This window comes from Nanorana parkeri, unplaced genomic scaffold (genome assembly GCF_000935625.1).
Source record: "Nanorana parkeri isolate BGI_ZX_2015 unplaced genomic scaffold, ASM93562v1 scaffold691, whole genome shotgun sequence".
NCBI lineage: Eukaryota > Metazoa > Chordata > Amphibia > Anura > Dicroglossidae > Nanorana > Nanorana parkeri.
This window is the reverse complement of record NW_017306959.1, coordinates 57,379-72,584: the sequence shown is the minus strand read 5'-3', so window position 1 is coordinate 72,584 and position 15,206 is coordinate 57,379. Positions and strand designations below refer to the sequence as shown.

Here is a 15,206-nt window from a genome sequence, read left to right as displayed (position 1 = left end):
GTGAGGGAAATCTTTGGTGGTCAGTAAGGTCATCAGAACTGGTGTCCGCATTGATAGATTTCCCATCTATTCCTGTTCTAGATGGGAAATCTTCCTGTTCAGGAGTCTTAGAGGACCCCACAGCCAATAGGAAATGTACATGTTACCCAGGCAGCGACGTGGGCACCAGTAGAAGGAGACTAGAAGATACAAGATTTGGGACCTGGTGCATCACATTGACCACTGATTTAGGTAAGTAAAAGGGGCTCTTAAATTGAGATTTTATAAACTAACATGGCGATTGGTTAGGGACTTGATGCTCGGTGATCAGCTTTCACTGCACTTGCATTACTTGTATATGTAATTTAGTACAATTGTATCACTTTTTCTCCAGTGTACTAATCAATTAAATCCTTGAACACACTTGTTTGCTTACTCAGTAGGGGTAATTAATAAAACATATCTGAGCAAAGTTCTAGCTAGACTGGTGTGGTTGTCCATAGCAACGTATCAGCTTCTATCTTTTGTTTTTCCACACAGCGTCGAAAATGATAATTTAAAAGCTGATTGGCTACACTCCAGTTGAGACAAAGTTGACACAAAGTTTGTCTCAGATGCTTTTTAATAATTCCCCAGTGTGTTTTTTAGTTGACCAGTGTGTTTTGTTTGGGAAAATTGTCATTAAAAATGTTTTTCTTTATATTTCCAACAATTGTTTTTTTTTGACAGTCTATGTATGTGTTGTAATCTATCCTGAAGCTTATCCTGATTTGGAATCTTCAGTCAATTTGTTTAGCTAAAATATGGTTTGTTCTTTTATTTTGCAGGCAGCATATCGGGCTTTATACTGCACTCTGCAGATTATCGCAGCTCTGCATGACATCGTTTCCTACATTCTTAGCTTTGCACAGCTGGGAAATGCATGTGGTGATTCCAGCAGTTTAATAAACATGGAGCTGACAGCCGATTGGGGAGGCATAGAAGGAATAGGTAAGTCAGTAGTTGGTGAAAGGTACCTAGGTAGGATCACTGGGCCCCAGGCATTTATAGTGCACCTATGCCCCGACTATGGATAATAAAGTATGTATCTAAAATGTAACAATCAGTTAAACAACTGACACTGTTTCTTATGGCTATCATATAGGAGCTGAGCTGAGAGACCTACAGAAGCTTATAGATGGCCTCCAGCGTCCTCATGATCCAAAAGAAGTAGCCTCAGTACTACTTTTACGACGTGAGGTTATGATCCTGCAGTTTGATGCAGCTGTCCACTATTTAATTCGGTATGTAGCAGCTGTTAAAGTATATCTAAAGCCAAAACTTTTTTTTTCCCATTTTGTATAGCGTAGGTGAGGGTTAAACCCACTATCAGTATTTTTCTTTTGATCATTTGAGTCTCATTAGGGAGATTTCCCTTCCTGTCCTGTAGACTCAACAGGAAGTAAGAGGGTATCTTTGTCAGGGAAATCCCCTCTTAGACAATTGTCACAGTAACAAGTGTCTCCAATGGAAAATGTGTCCTCTATTGCAGTTTTGGTGACAACTCAAAATTTTGGATTTACCTTCACTTTCACTCTCATTGACATTGGTGATCAGGACAACTATAAGCTCCCCCAACAACGAAACTGAACTATGCATTCACCACTCATTCCAAATCTAAAAAAAAAAGTTTTGCTTTTAGTTATTCTTGCAAAATGAATAACATGAAAACCTTAAATGTCTACAAATAATACTTTTTCAGGACAATATTGTATTTTGTTCTATAGGGATGCATTGCTCTCTACTGGGAATATATCTGCATTCAGAGCAACAACTGACAACATGTATCATGGACTTACAGCACTGAGTGACTCTGTAGTCAGGAGTGCTTTCTCATCAATGCTGCCTGTGCCACAGCCTCATGATCCACGTAGTCACAGAGTTAGTAGTTACATTCTATCTTAATGTATATCAGACGTCGTACCTCTTTGTTTTTCATTGTGTGTGATTAATTTTGCATCAAAGCCTAATTTAAAGTGACAATAAAGTATAATTTTTTTTCCCTCCCCCCAATCTTAATGTCAGCACTTACCTTAAATGATGTCTCTTAATCTGATCTTCCTCTTCTTTCCTGTCCTATTTCAGCCTTCTCTCCAGCGCTGTGGCGGGTCTCCGATCCAGCACTGACTCCTCTGTCCTTGCTGACACTTCCGATCCCACGGTGTCTGCATGCGGGTGCACGCGTCCATAGACTTACCTTGCGTCTCTCCTCGACTCCCGGCCGAAAATCCGAACTGCGCATGCGCCCCGCCCCAAGATGCCGAGCAGTTTCGGATTCTCGGACGGGAGCGTGCAGCAAAGACGCGACAAGTTTTAAGCGTTTTTTGTTTTTGTTTTACTTTTTGCATATATCTACCGCTTGCTAGCAGTAGATATATGCAAAAAAAACAGAGGGTTTAGAACCCCTTTAAGCCAAAAACTGTTTATTGCATTATGATTAGAACAGGGAAAGGTTAAAGGCTCTCTAAGGTTTTTATTCTGTCTAAGGGCTTGCTCACAGCAGATGTGGAACAGAGCGTTTTTTTTTGTCTGCACCTCAAATGCATCCTAATGTATTCCTATGGTATTTCTGGGCTCTGTTCACACCAATGCAGTCAGTTCCGGTGTGGGGGGGAAAGATGCTGCATGCCCTATTTTTTCTGCTGTGGAACGCACCAACACGCATGTAAACACAAAGATGCAAGCAAACACACTGGACAACACCTGAAAGCCCATTTAAAGCTTTAAAAAAAGCACCAAAATGCATCAAAAGCACGTCAAAATGCACCGCACTGCATATGCAGAAACGCATCCAGATCTGGTCCGGATCTGCTGTGAACATGCCTTCAATCTCTACAAAGGGGACACATCAAAAACATTTTAGTAAAGTGAGGAAGGAATGAAATCTCTGACAGTGTTTTTACTGTCGTTTGTGCCTTCTCGCCTTGGTAATGTTTGTAACCTCTATGTTTGTATGGGTGTCACAAGGGCAGGAAGGCAGAGTTAACCTCTTAATAAGGTCATGGACAGAATAAAAGCCTTTCAATGGCTAGAGTTAGATACTGGTAATGATTGGGCCTATTCTTATGAATTGTTTGCTGGTCAGACTTTAGGGATCATGGCACCTCAAGAATTTGGTGTGCATGGATCCCCATCATTAGACATGTGCGATTCATTCCGAATCGAAATTCGGACGAATTTTCGGAAATTCGGATGTATCCGAATTCCGAATTACAGACATAACGATTGCAAACGAATCCGAATTTCCATTTCCGAAATTCGGTAGCGGTAGTTCAAACGTTCGTTTCGTTTTCGGTTCTTATTCGTTTCATTCGTTGGAGCAAAGTGACATTAGAGAAGGAGAAAAATATTTTTCCCCCTCAAATGTCACTTTGCTGCAAACGAACGAAACGAATAAGAAACGAATAAGAACAGAAAACGAAACGAACGTTCGAACTACCGCTACCGAATTTCGTCCGAATCCGAATTCCGAATCCGAATTGACTTTCACACCCGAATCCCGAAAAACAAAATAACACAAATCCGAATTTAAAACGAAACTAAACAAATTTTTTGGCAGTGCACATGTTTACCCATCATTATCTATACCAGGGGTGGGCAACCTCAGCACTCCAGCTGTGGTGAAACTACAACTCTGGGAGTCATGTCTGTGGTTATCAGAGTGTTGCATTGCATAACTTGTAGTTTCACCACAGCTAGTGTGCCGATGTTGCCTACCCCTGATCTATATCATTGTTTTTTTACTCCATTTAATAATATGATTTGCTAATGGTGACATAATATAAAATGTGAACTTCATCTACATTACATTGAAGTATCTACTTTAAATTAAAGAGTGAGCATGTCCCCTATGACTGGCGCACAAAGTAGGGATAGCCATTCCCATTCTCTGCCAACCTCAGTCTTTAGCCCTGAGGCAAATTTTCATGACATTCCTCACAAACTAAAAATTGAGTGTATTGAAAAAGCTATCCCAGTCTGAGCATCATTTAATTAAGTAAACCTTCTCTTTTTGTAGACATTCATGCTTTATCCCTGGAGAACATTCTTAGCTAACGGTGGACTCTTCCCACTGACAATCCATGGCATCCATACCATTGGGCACAAAATGCAGGTAAATGTACATAGCATTTCATGTTACTTAATGTGTTCATACTTAGTGCTGTGTCTATATTTTATTTCTTAATGCCCTCTAAGAATTATTTGTTATTTCCTTTTTTTAAGTCAGGTAAATGTGAAATATTGTAAAGAAACTTTTAACAATCTCATGTATAGCCACCAGGTGGAGCTTTATACTACCTTTCACATATTTTCCAGTTTCTCCTTACTTTGTTTTAGAAAGAGGCCTTCAGTGGAAGTTTACACACATAAGGGAATAAGTGAGAGCAGTGACACATCCCCCTTACTCTCCTGCCCTGTCCAAAGTTTCAATTAGAGCAAGCATGTGAAAAAAGGAAATAATGTCTGCAATGCTCTCTCTTCAGAAAATGCACAGTGTGCTGGGAATCCTTTTTCATCTATTAAATGTTAATTTGAAAAGCATAGATTGTAGAAGTATATTGTGCAAAAAACAAAAAAACTTGAAATAAATCAAAAGTTTAAAAACATATTGTCCAAATACCTTGCAATCAGAATCAAAGCGCAACTTTATTAATTGACTCTAATCTCTCCCTATGCATTTTGGCAGCTTTTCCTACAGCATCTTACACTGACATTATAGCTGATCTGTGTCCCCTTTTAATACGAGGGGGAAGGCTTATGCTAAAGCTCCTTTATTGACCCTTCTAAGCCTACCCTTAACTGCTTTAGGGCCGCCGTACATATATAAACAGCGGCAACCCGAAGTGGTTAGCAGCCGTGCTTTTGTTATCATTTACGATGGCTGTTACATACGAGGGCCTGATCATTTGTATGGTGCTGAGGACTGTGTGCCCCCTCCACCACCGCCATCGGCTATCCCAGGCTCTGCTGTCCCCTGTGCAGACCCGGAACTGGCATGGTAGGTCTGTGTACCCCGATCAGAGGGAGATCAGTACACATACAGCGGCTGATCTCCCCTCTGATCACTGAAAGCGGAAGCAATGTGTATTATATCACTTATTTAGCTTGTAATTTCTCCCGCTGCTGTGGCCGGAGAAAAAGCTGGTGAAGCATGATCTGTGCTTCTTTGGGTTCTATGGGTGACATTAGGGATCTAATAGACCCATGATGTCTCTTATCAAGATGAGCTGTCACATCCTATTTGCTATCACATTAGGGGGCTTGTTATGGCCTATGTTAAGCAATAATGTTAAGTGAAAAAAAGCTTAACAAATTAAAGTAACATATTAAAAAAAAAACACAAACTTTTTTTTCCCAATGTCCCTTTTATGTACATGCACATAAAAGGCAAACATGCGTCGGGTATGCCTACGCGAGAAAAGAACAATTTCTCCACACTTATGACATATCACCATGAATGTTGGAGTGAAAGCAATAATTCTAGGGCCATCAATCACTGTAAACACTAAACTGATGAGCAGTAAAAGCATATGGGCAATTTTGGGTATTGTAGTCTTTTGTGATTTCACGGGCTCACAGTTTTAGGTCCTGACAGGTTTGGTAGCTACTTACATGACGTAACCCCGTTTATTTATATTTTACCCAAAAAATTTAGTATTATAGTCTGTTCTAAAATATTGATTTGATAAACATTTGCAACATATTGTGTCATATAAATATTGTGTGTAAATATTGTGCGACATAAAAAATTGCAACTAGCATTTTTTATTTTACAGGGCCTCTGCTTTAAGAAAATATGTAATTTTCCAGGGGTTTTAAGCTGTTTTCTAGCCAAAAATTCTGATTTTATCATGTGTGTACAAAAATTAAAAACATTGCTCGGGACAGCAAGTGGTTAAAACAGCTCTCCCAGGGGAATCTTTGCATACATTTTCTGGGACAGTGAATCTCGAACCCGCAGGATTCACCTTAACCCATGGTAGCTGGGAACATGAACCTTATTCCTAGTGGAAGATTCTCTTAAAGGAGAACTATGAGGTGAGTGCTTTTCACTCACCTCATAGTTCTAGCCGACCTGTGACAATGAGACTGTCACAGGTCGGCTCAGTAGATCGGGAGGTGAGCGAACACATACCCACGTTCGCTCACCTCTCGATCCTGTCAGGGCTCTCTGCCGTGACAGAGGAGGGGCTGGATTCCCCCCTCCCCCCTCCGATCCGCCAGCACTGACTGGCGGAACAGACGGGCGAGGGGGCAGGTACAGCTGGCTCTGCCTCTAGCTAGGCAGAGCCAGCTGTCAGTCACGCAGCTGGGCGGATCCCGGCACAATTGTCGGGATCCGCTTCAGCTGCGGTGTCTCAGTATACCGCGAGCAGCAGATCACGGTATACTGCGGCATCTCAGTATACAGCTCGCGGTATACTGAGCCTGGGGTGACGGGAGGTCGCTAGTTTGTGTCCTCCCGTTACCCTAAGGAGAACTATGGGGAAAAGCCTTAACCCCATAGTTCTCCTTTAAAGTAATATTCTCTACAGCAGTATTTAAATGTATTGCAAGAGGGGGGTGATGAAGGAATGAATTACACAGTGAATAGCTAACATGTATTAATAAAAGTATAACTAATATTAAAAAGTAATACAAAATATATTTTGAATTTCAGAACTAGCAACCTCTCTATGGTTGATAAATGATTGATAATACTTTTGGTTTAGGCCCCATTCACACCTAGGCGTATTGTAATATGCGCGTCTGTCGCGCGACCGTCACGCGGGTTTTTTACCGCGAATCGCGGTAAAAAAGTCGCGCGACCGTCACGCGATTCCAAAGGCTACTTGGCTGTATCCCAATGGAAAACGCCCTACAAAACGGCCCAAAGTAGTCCCGGGACCTTTTCAGGCGTGGGCCGTTTTGTAGGGCGTTAGGGTCGGGCGGAAATACGCCTAGGTGGGAACGAGGGCATTGACTACAATGCTATTTATTTTTTTGACCGTTTTGTAGCGCGTTCATCGAGCGTAGGACACGCTACAAAACGGTCAGGTGTGAATGCAGCCTTAAACATTCCTTTACACATAACTTCTCTGTTTACTTCTCCATAGCACCGTGACGTGTCTGTCCTAGTTGGTTAAACACGTTTCAGCAGGGGAGTGTGAACTCTGTCAATATACTCAACTCAGTATTGCAGCTAGTGTACATTGGCTTTCTTGTTTTACCAGTGCATCAAGCCGCTTTCTTTTTTCTCTAAAGAAATCACCATGTCATTTACAACACAAGGCAGTGCATACATTTTTGCAGCAAGTTAGACAGATGCTGCCAGATTTCCTGGCTAGAGGACACCCAGTATCATCTATTTGATTCCTCTCCAGCATTACTGCCCCCGGCCTGCCCCTTTTATTCAGAGGATTTCAGTTCTGGTTCCGCATCACATGTAGGAATAAACTAGGGCAGTCTGCATGCAAATACAGTCTGACTAGGAATATCAATTCTTCCAGACCGATGTCTGTCCATGGAGACAGTTTGGTATTTGCATAGATCCTCCCTCTGCTTGCAGTGGAGTAGTGTGATGTTTTCAGGAAACTATGTATAGCACCCTGCCAGCCCCTCCCACCAGTCATTATTTGCTTGTATTGCATAGAATAGTACAAAGACCCAAATATGACATCACTGGGTCTAAAATAAGTTATGTATTTAAAATGCAAAGGCTGTAATTTATCATTTCATTAGCATGTTAATGATGGGGGAAAATAGGGAACCCAGGGAATTCAACATATAAGAAGATTAAACTTTAGTTTTAAAGTAGTATTAAAGTCTTAAGCTTTTTTTCAGTAATGAATCCAGATCAAACAATTATACATTGCCCAGCAAAGTATTTCTTTAAACCTTTACCAAAGCAATTACGGGCATCATGTTTCCAAACAGCTGGCTCTAACTCGCTCAGCTCCACTTCCCTGAACTTCCTGTGCAGTACAAGATCAGAAGGGACAGCTTAATCTGCAGCAGGTTTCCATCTACGAGCTTGGAGAAGGGGGAAAGAGAGTGGTTTTCCTTACTATGCCTGTGTGTTTGTAGAGACACACACACAGCTCACTAACACACACAGGGTGGCTCCATAGGGCCCCGCAAGGGAAAAGAACCACCCTCAAACAGGGTATCAGGATCAGTGTTCAGGAGACCAGCAGATTTATGAAACTAAAACTTTTAAACATGAAGGAGCAGCATCTATTGTGCAGGATTGAATCAGCATTTGATATATTTAAAAACCATTTTGACAATAATATCACCTTAAGAACAGTATAGGCCTTAAAGGTAACTTTCCTGTGAGAAACATAGAGGCTACCATTGTCCGTTTCTCATTCTGAAAATGCTGATTGTCTGACTTTCATAATGATGCTATTTTTTTTTTTTAATTGACCAGGATTTGTGTGTGGGTAATCACGGCTTCCTAGTATGTATATAAACTGCATTTACATTTAATTCATTCAAACCACTTTTCAAAGACATGAAAGTTTTGATGTTTCATCATCTGCTGTAGGTTACTGTGTTTTTACTTTCCTATCTAGCTTTGCCTGTGTGACATGACGGATCATGAACGTAGTGAGGCTCATGGAGAGCTTGTGGGGGTTCATCTCTTAATGGAGGACATACTTCAAAACAAATACAACTTTATTTCCTTCACTATTGAAGGAACCCTGGATGACAGAAAGGTGAGCTGGGATCAAAACACAAAGGGATTATTAGATAATTCACTGCAAACACCGCTCAGATTCCAAAACCGGCTTGCACTGTGATTGCATCCCAGGTGCAGGCAAACAAGCACACCATCGCCTATAACAGATAAATCCGGATTTGCCACACTCCAAGGGTCTTCCCTGAAAGGAAAAGTCTTTAATTATGGAGCAAATACATACTGTAAAGTTCCTCCCCATGTATGCTCAACCTCTAATGCCTTTTACCATTCCGGCTTACTCATAGAGAATGGTGAAACACTTTAGAGGTTAAGCATACATGGGGAGGAACTTTACAGTATTTGCTCCATAAAGACTTTGGTGAAGACCCCTTGGAGTGCGGCTATTTCTGGATTTAGCTATGAAGGTATTATTATTATCACATAGATAGACCGTATTATTATTATCACATAGATAGACCCTTTGACATGGTTAGGTTTTTGGCCATGAAGCAACACCATAAAGCCATGTAAAAATATTAACAGAAAGGCATGTACTAAGGATTTAGGGGGAGAAGTGATCCTCAGTACAGAATACTCTAAGAATTATTTTCATCATCTGCTGTAGGTTACTGTGTTTTTACTTTCCTATCTAGCTTTGCCTGTGTGTTATTTTCTTTTCAGATCCTCAGAATTAATACTTCTAACTTAGATGCTATCATCCATCATTTTACAATCCACCAATAACTATTTAGAAAATATCAGGAATGTTGTCCACGCACCCTGCTATTGTGTAGTGTTATGGGCAGCATTTGGGTGCTTCTCACCTTCAACATGGTGCTGCTCCTGCACAGGACTCAGAAGTGGAAGTGGGGAGGCAAGAGTCCCCCCTCCATCCTGAGATGGAATACCTTCATCCTAGATCTTCACATGCTATTATCCATCTTTTTACAGTCCCTCCATACATTTTCTATGAAATATTAGGAATATTGCCCACACATCTTTCTACTGTGTAATGGTATGGGCAGCAATAAGATGCGTCTCACCTTCCTCAACATGGTGCTGCTCCTGAACAGGCCTCAGGGTTGGAAGTGAGGACCAAAAGTCCCTCCCCAATCCTCATCACGAGAATGAAGAAATTTTTATTTATTCCAAATCCTATTCAAATGTCTGTTTACTTCTTCATGTACACATCACTACATAGTATAACATCCCTTTTGTAATTATCTTAGTCCTGTAGTTAGCACGCTTTTGCTAGTTAATAAGGATGATGTAAAGAAACTTTGGGGAAGTGTCAAATCTATGGGCATTATCAAAAAGTCAATTTGGCAATGCCATTTACATTCCACTATGTACAGTGGAAGTGAGGTGCCTTACTATATGAATAACATGAATGAATGATAGCAAAACTATTATAGGATTTGCTTGCTGTTAGAGATCCCTGAAGTAAATATTTAATACTTTGTCGCAAATGATCTACAATGTTGGTGCTTTATAAATAAATGTTTCTGCAGTCAGAAAGCCCCTGTCATCTTGGTCTGCTGGGTCCTGTACCAGTTGTAAGATCTTCAATGGCTGCTTTACATTTTTACTATGTAAAACCTGCATAATATAATAAGTGTGGCTTTTATTTCATACATTGATCATTACACATAGCGAAGCATAAAAGCAAATATATACCCAACATGTTGTCTAAAGGTGTGCCCTGCACATCTTCCCATTATGTGATACGTCATAACTTTTTGTGCTTGTACTACATTAAAAATGTTATCATGCACATTACTTTCAGTCACATGGAATTATTTTCGCCCAAATTATATTGTTCACAATTTGACTTATTTCTAGATGTTGACTGACAGACCACCTGCAGGGGAAGAACAGCCAGTGTCCAGAAGCTCCCAAATGGATCAATCACACCAAGATCCAATTTCAGAATACAGACAGCTGAGATCCTTTCTAACATTGTGGAAACAGTTGGAAGTGTTTAAAGAAAGTTGGGCAAAAAGGAAACTCAGAGTAGCGGAAATAAACACTGTTCGTCTCTATAGACAGTTTTGTGAAATGTACAGGTAATCCGATTGGTTAAGTACACTCTTTTAACTTTTCATAGCACTTGGTTTACTCTTGTGCTGCACCAGTTCTCCAGACTTCTCTTCAAATTCAGCCAGACAAATTACATTTTACATTACAGAATGCTCACTCATTAATTTGAACAAGAATATGAACTGGCATCATAATCGCTCAGTCCATAAATTGAATGCTCTTTGAATTGGGATCAACTAAAGGCATCATCTATCTTGAGTTGTCTCAAGTTTGTTTATCTTTATAAAACTTAATGTGTGCTACGTACAAAGCACAGGGCTGAAAGAACAACAGTATTCCTAGGCAGGGCTAAATGCAGCTCTGCAGCCTGACCACAATCTATTACACATCAAAAACCTTACCTACTGTCATTTATCATATTGTACAATATATAAAAGTGCATGGCAAGGCTCGAAACATTTAAGTGCTGATATAGCCAATGCACTCAAAAATTTAACTTATGCCCAGCTCGGATGTTCAGATACCAAGTACCGTACTCGGTACAAGTACAAGTACAGATACTTTTCCAGCTCCATGACTAGACTAGAGAAAAATTAAAAAGTTAGGAGGCAGCTGTCATTTGTAAGGAGCATACGAAGCTCCTGGGATTTGTGCATCCCTGTTTTAATGTATGATTTTTTTTTAAATACATATAAGGAATGCACTGATACCATTTTTTCAAGTACTGATACTTGCCCAAGTACTCACAGATACAAGTACATTTTTGTTTATTGTCATGTGAGAGTTTTTCCAAAACAATACCGACTAATGATTTCAGAACAGTGGTGGAGCGCCAGAGCAAGGCCCCAGCTGCAACCTCTGCAACCCTGGTAGTTCTTGTGAAAATGCCAAGTATCGGCATTGGTATCTGAACTGGTATCTGAACATCCCTGCAACTTGAAAAACATTCTTGTCCAAAAGTGCCTTTAATCACAGTTCAATCAACAACAGTCAATGGGTTTCAGAGGCAACGCTTCTTTACCTTTTATAATTGGCAGCCTTTCTAAATATCAAATTATATAGAGATCCATTAGGTTATAGTATCTTCTAAATCTAATCAAGTTCTTAACCAATTGTAAGCCCAAAGGAAGGGGGAATGTTGCTGCTCCTGAAACGCATTGAATATTTTTGTTTGATCGATTTAGGAACAATTAAAGGCACTTGTGGACTCTTTCACTTTTTGGTTTGGCACCCTTTATTTCTAAACATTCTGGGTACCCAACAAGTAAATCTTTTTGCAAATCTTCTGGGTACCCAACAAGGGAGGCCTACTTTGTTTTGGAGCTGCCTTACCTGATCCAGTGAGCTTTGTAAACTTTCCTGCATCTGGACGATTTGCGTGAGCCCAGAAACCCCAGTGCCTCTTAAATGTGTTTCTTTGACTAATATTGATACGTCTGTGATTTTAGACACATTATATAATTATGTAATGGTGGGTATCTATTGTAGAGATGAAATCTTTTATCCTACCATGAAAGCGATTGCTCAACAAATGGGAATGGAGGAGGAGTTCGAAGGACTGACACTGAGATCTCAGGTGGTGCTTCCTCCAAAAGGGGCATCTGAGATTGACATTCGAGTTCGACAGGTGAGAATTTAGCTTTTTATGTTTTGTCCCTATTTTTTTTCTTCTTTCTGATTTTTAAATTCAAAAACAGTGTTAAGGTAACATTGAATAGTAACTGCTTTCTGAGTGTCACAAGCAATCTAAGCCTTTTTATATGTATTTCCTGTATTTGGACATACAAGACCACATATCGTAGATTGAGCTTATTGCAGCTCTTAGTAACTACATGGAGGAAGTATGTGGTTACAATAATGTAGTTAGGTAATAACTCATCAAGCTAAATTTAGATTTTCAGCATCCAAGTAACAAGACTCACTCATTGTCTTGTACACTTTTTTAAGGACTTCTGTCACAAATAAGCTATTAAATATTTTTAATTAGAGAAGAACAGTTTTCTGCAAAATGATCTATATGTTTTATTTATAAACTGCTCACTTTAAACACTTATTTTTGAACAGTTTAGGGCATATTTATTTGGCGGTGTCTGGTTTTCTAAGGCTTGCTCTGTTCTCATAGGGCACCACAGAGAGGCATTCTCTGTTTACCTTCTTTCACTTGTTCTATGACCTTTTATTATTTATTGGCTTCCTTGGGGATCCCAAGCCTTCCTCAGTCACAGACAGCTGGATCTTTGAGTGTGACTTAAAGTGAAGCTATCATATTTTTGAATGCCAAGAGCAAAAAATGCCAAAAGCAAAAAATACATTCAAGTACCATAACTGTTAACAATACTGTACCTTATTAGTGCATGGTCCCTGTGTGTGTTGTAAAGTAGCCACCTCTCCAAGCTCGCTCCCATGATGGACTACAATATCATGTTTAGTTTACTAACTTGTACTGAGATTGTAGTCTATCACAGGAGCGAGCTTGGAGTGGTGGCTACTTTACAATACACATTTACACAGGGACCATGGAGAACAAAAGTAGCCACCCTCCAGAAGGAAGCACAGTTTCAGCACCAATTCAGAGATGATTTGAGGATCTGTGTGATGCACTAATAAGGTACAGTATTGTTAATAGTTATGGTACTTGAATGTATTTTGAAAATATAACTCCTGAGTTTAGTGTCAACATTTACAATATGCCCATTTTTTTTAAAACCGATTCACTCATCACTATTCCCTGAATTCAGGGCCAGTCCCTGCCAACTGTCACCCCTCTGTCCAATAAGAGTGCCTCAGTGACCAGTCAGATCCAGCAGTCACTTTGTTAGCTCATGTATGAAGTATGTTCTCCCATGATTTCTGATTGCTCTAGAAGGTACACCAGAAAATGAGGCATGCCATGGAGCATAGTTTTCAGCCGTCACTTGTTTGCTGCTCTTCCTTAATATATAGTAAAGTTCAGAGTCCAAGAAAGAACTGCGCTGATTACATTATTAACAAGCTAAGGATAGGTTAACAGCTATGAACTGTAATATATGAGTCACAAAATGTTGTTGAATCTTTAATTTACTTAGCTGATGATAGAATAATTTCTGTAGAAAGAGCTGACTAAGTAATGCATTTTTTTGGAGTGGAAACATAGTAGGTGAGGTTGAATAAAGACAAAGGTCCACACAGTTCAACCTATGTGTGTATGTGTTTGTTTGTCTGTATACATATATACTGTATATGGCTTTAACACTTCCCATATCCTTGTATGTGTAGTGAAAGAAGAATTTCATGTAGAAGTTTCTTGAATATATCAACGCTATCAGCGGATACCACTGACTGTGGAAGGGAATTCCACATTTTTACTACGCGCACAGTAAAAAAAAAAACCTTTCGCAGTCTAAGATTGAACCCCCTCTATTCTAGCCTCCTGTTGTGTCCTTGTGTCCTCAATATACTGTAGTTCTTGGTGTATACAACTTGTTCTGTATATTGTAGTCCCCTTTGATGATTTTGAAGACTGCAATAAGGTCCCCTTTTAAGTGCCTCTTTTTTATAGTGGATAAGTTTAATTGCCAGAGGCAGTCTTCATAACCAAGGCTTCTATTTATAAAGTGGAAGTATAATTCGCTTGTTAAAATCCCTCTTTTAATGCAGGACAGTAGCCTGTTTGCTTTGGTTGGAATACTATTGCAAAATCTGTGATCTATGAGCACCCCCAGGTCTTTTTCCATGTCCGAATTGCCTAATGTAGCAGCCCCCACGTAGTAGTTTGCACACGCGTTCTTAGCTCCCATGTGCATAACCTTGCCTTTTTCAACAATGTTTAGAGTTTACTGCCCTACATAGTTTGGTATCGTCTGCAAAAAACTGAAATCAAACTATTTATTCCAATCTCTATGCCGTTTGGGAATAAGATATACAGGATCGGTCCCTGGACCGAATCCTAGGGCACCTCACTCACAACTTTTGCCCAATTAGAAAATGACCCGTTTATTACTACTCTCTGGATCCGTTCTTGCAGCCTGTTTTCTACCCGATGAGTATATAATTTTATCCAGAACAATAGCTCTCAGTTTATGAATTAAATGTTTGTGGGGAGCTGTGTGGAATGCTTTAGCAAAATCCAGATACACAGCGTCTACTAGTATTCCTCTGTTCAAATTAATACTGACTTCCTCATAAAATGTTAATAGATTGCTCTGACATGAACGATCCTTCATGAAGCCATGTTGGTTACCACTTATAGTGCCAGTTTTATTCACAAATTCCTGCATGTAGTCCCTTCAAATATTTTGCACACTATTGATGTTAAGATGACTGGCCTATAGTTACCCGGTGTACTACCCCTTTTTGTATATTGGTACCACATTTGCTTTCTGACAATCAGCCGGGACTATACCTGTCATTTCCTGTGATAATGTGTACAGAATATGTTATTGTGTGTATGTGCAATATGTTTACACATTTTGGTGTTCCTTCTAATCCAGTGCATCATGTAGTC

The 15,206-nt window shown here is 39.9% G+C and overlaps 1 protein-coding gene across 1 annotated transcript in view; it reads left to right on the top strand.

The window, feature by feature from the left end:
• The first annotated feature begins 860 nt into the window (after positions 1-860).
• The window catches only part of LOC108792861 (coiled-coil domain-containing protein 162-like), a 37,122-nt gene continuing 22,776 nt past the window's right edge, over positions 861-15,206 (top strand). The window contains exons 1-7 of the mRNA XM_018563736.1: positions 861-969; positions 1,124-1,262; positions 1,746-1,899; positions 4,037-4,132; positions 8,577-8,720; positions 10,526-10,749; positions 12,212-12,350. Of these exons, the coding sequence (XP_018419238.1) occupies positions 930-969; positions 1,124-1,262; positions 1,746-1,899; positions 4,037-4,132; positions 8,577-8,720; positions 10,526-10,749; positions 12,212-12,350 (936 nt within the window). The 5' untranslated portion in view covers positions 861-929. The remainder of the gene's footprint in view (positions 970-1,123; positions 1,263-1,745; positions 1,900-4,036; positions 4,133-8,576; positions 8,721-10,525; positions 10,750-12,211; positions 12,351-15,206) is intronic.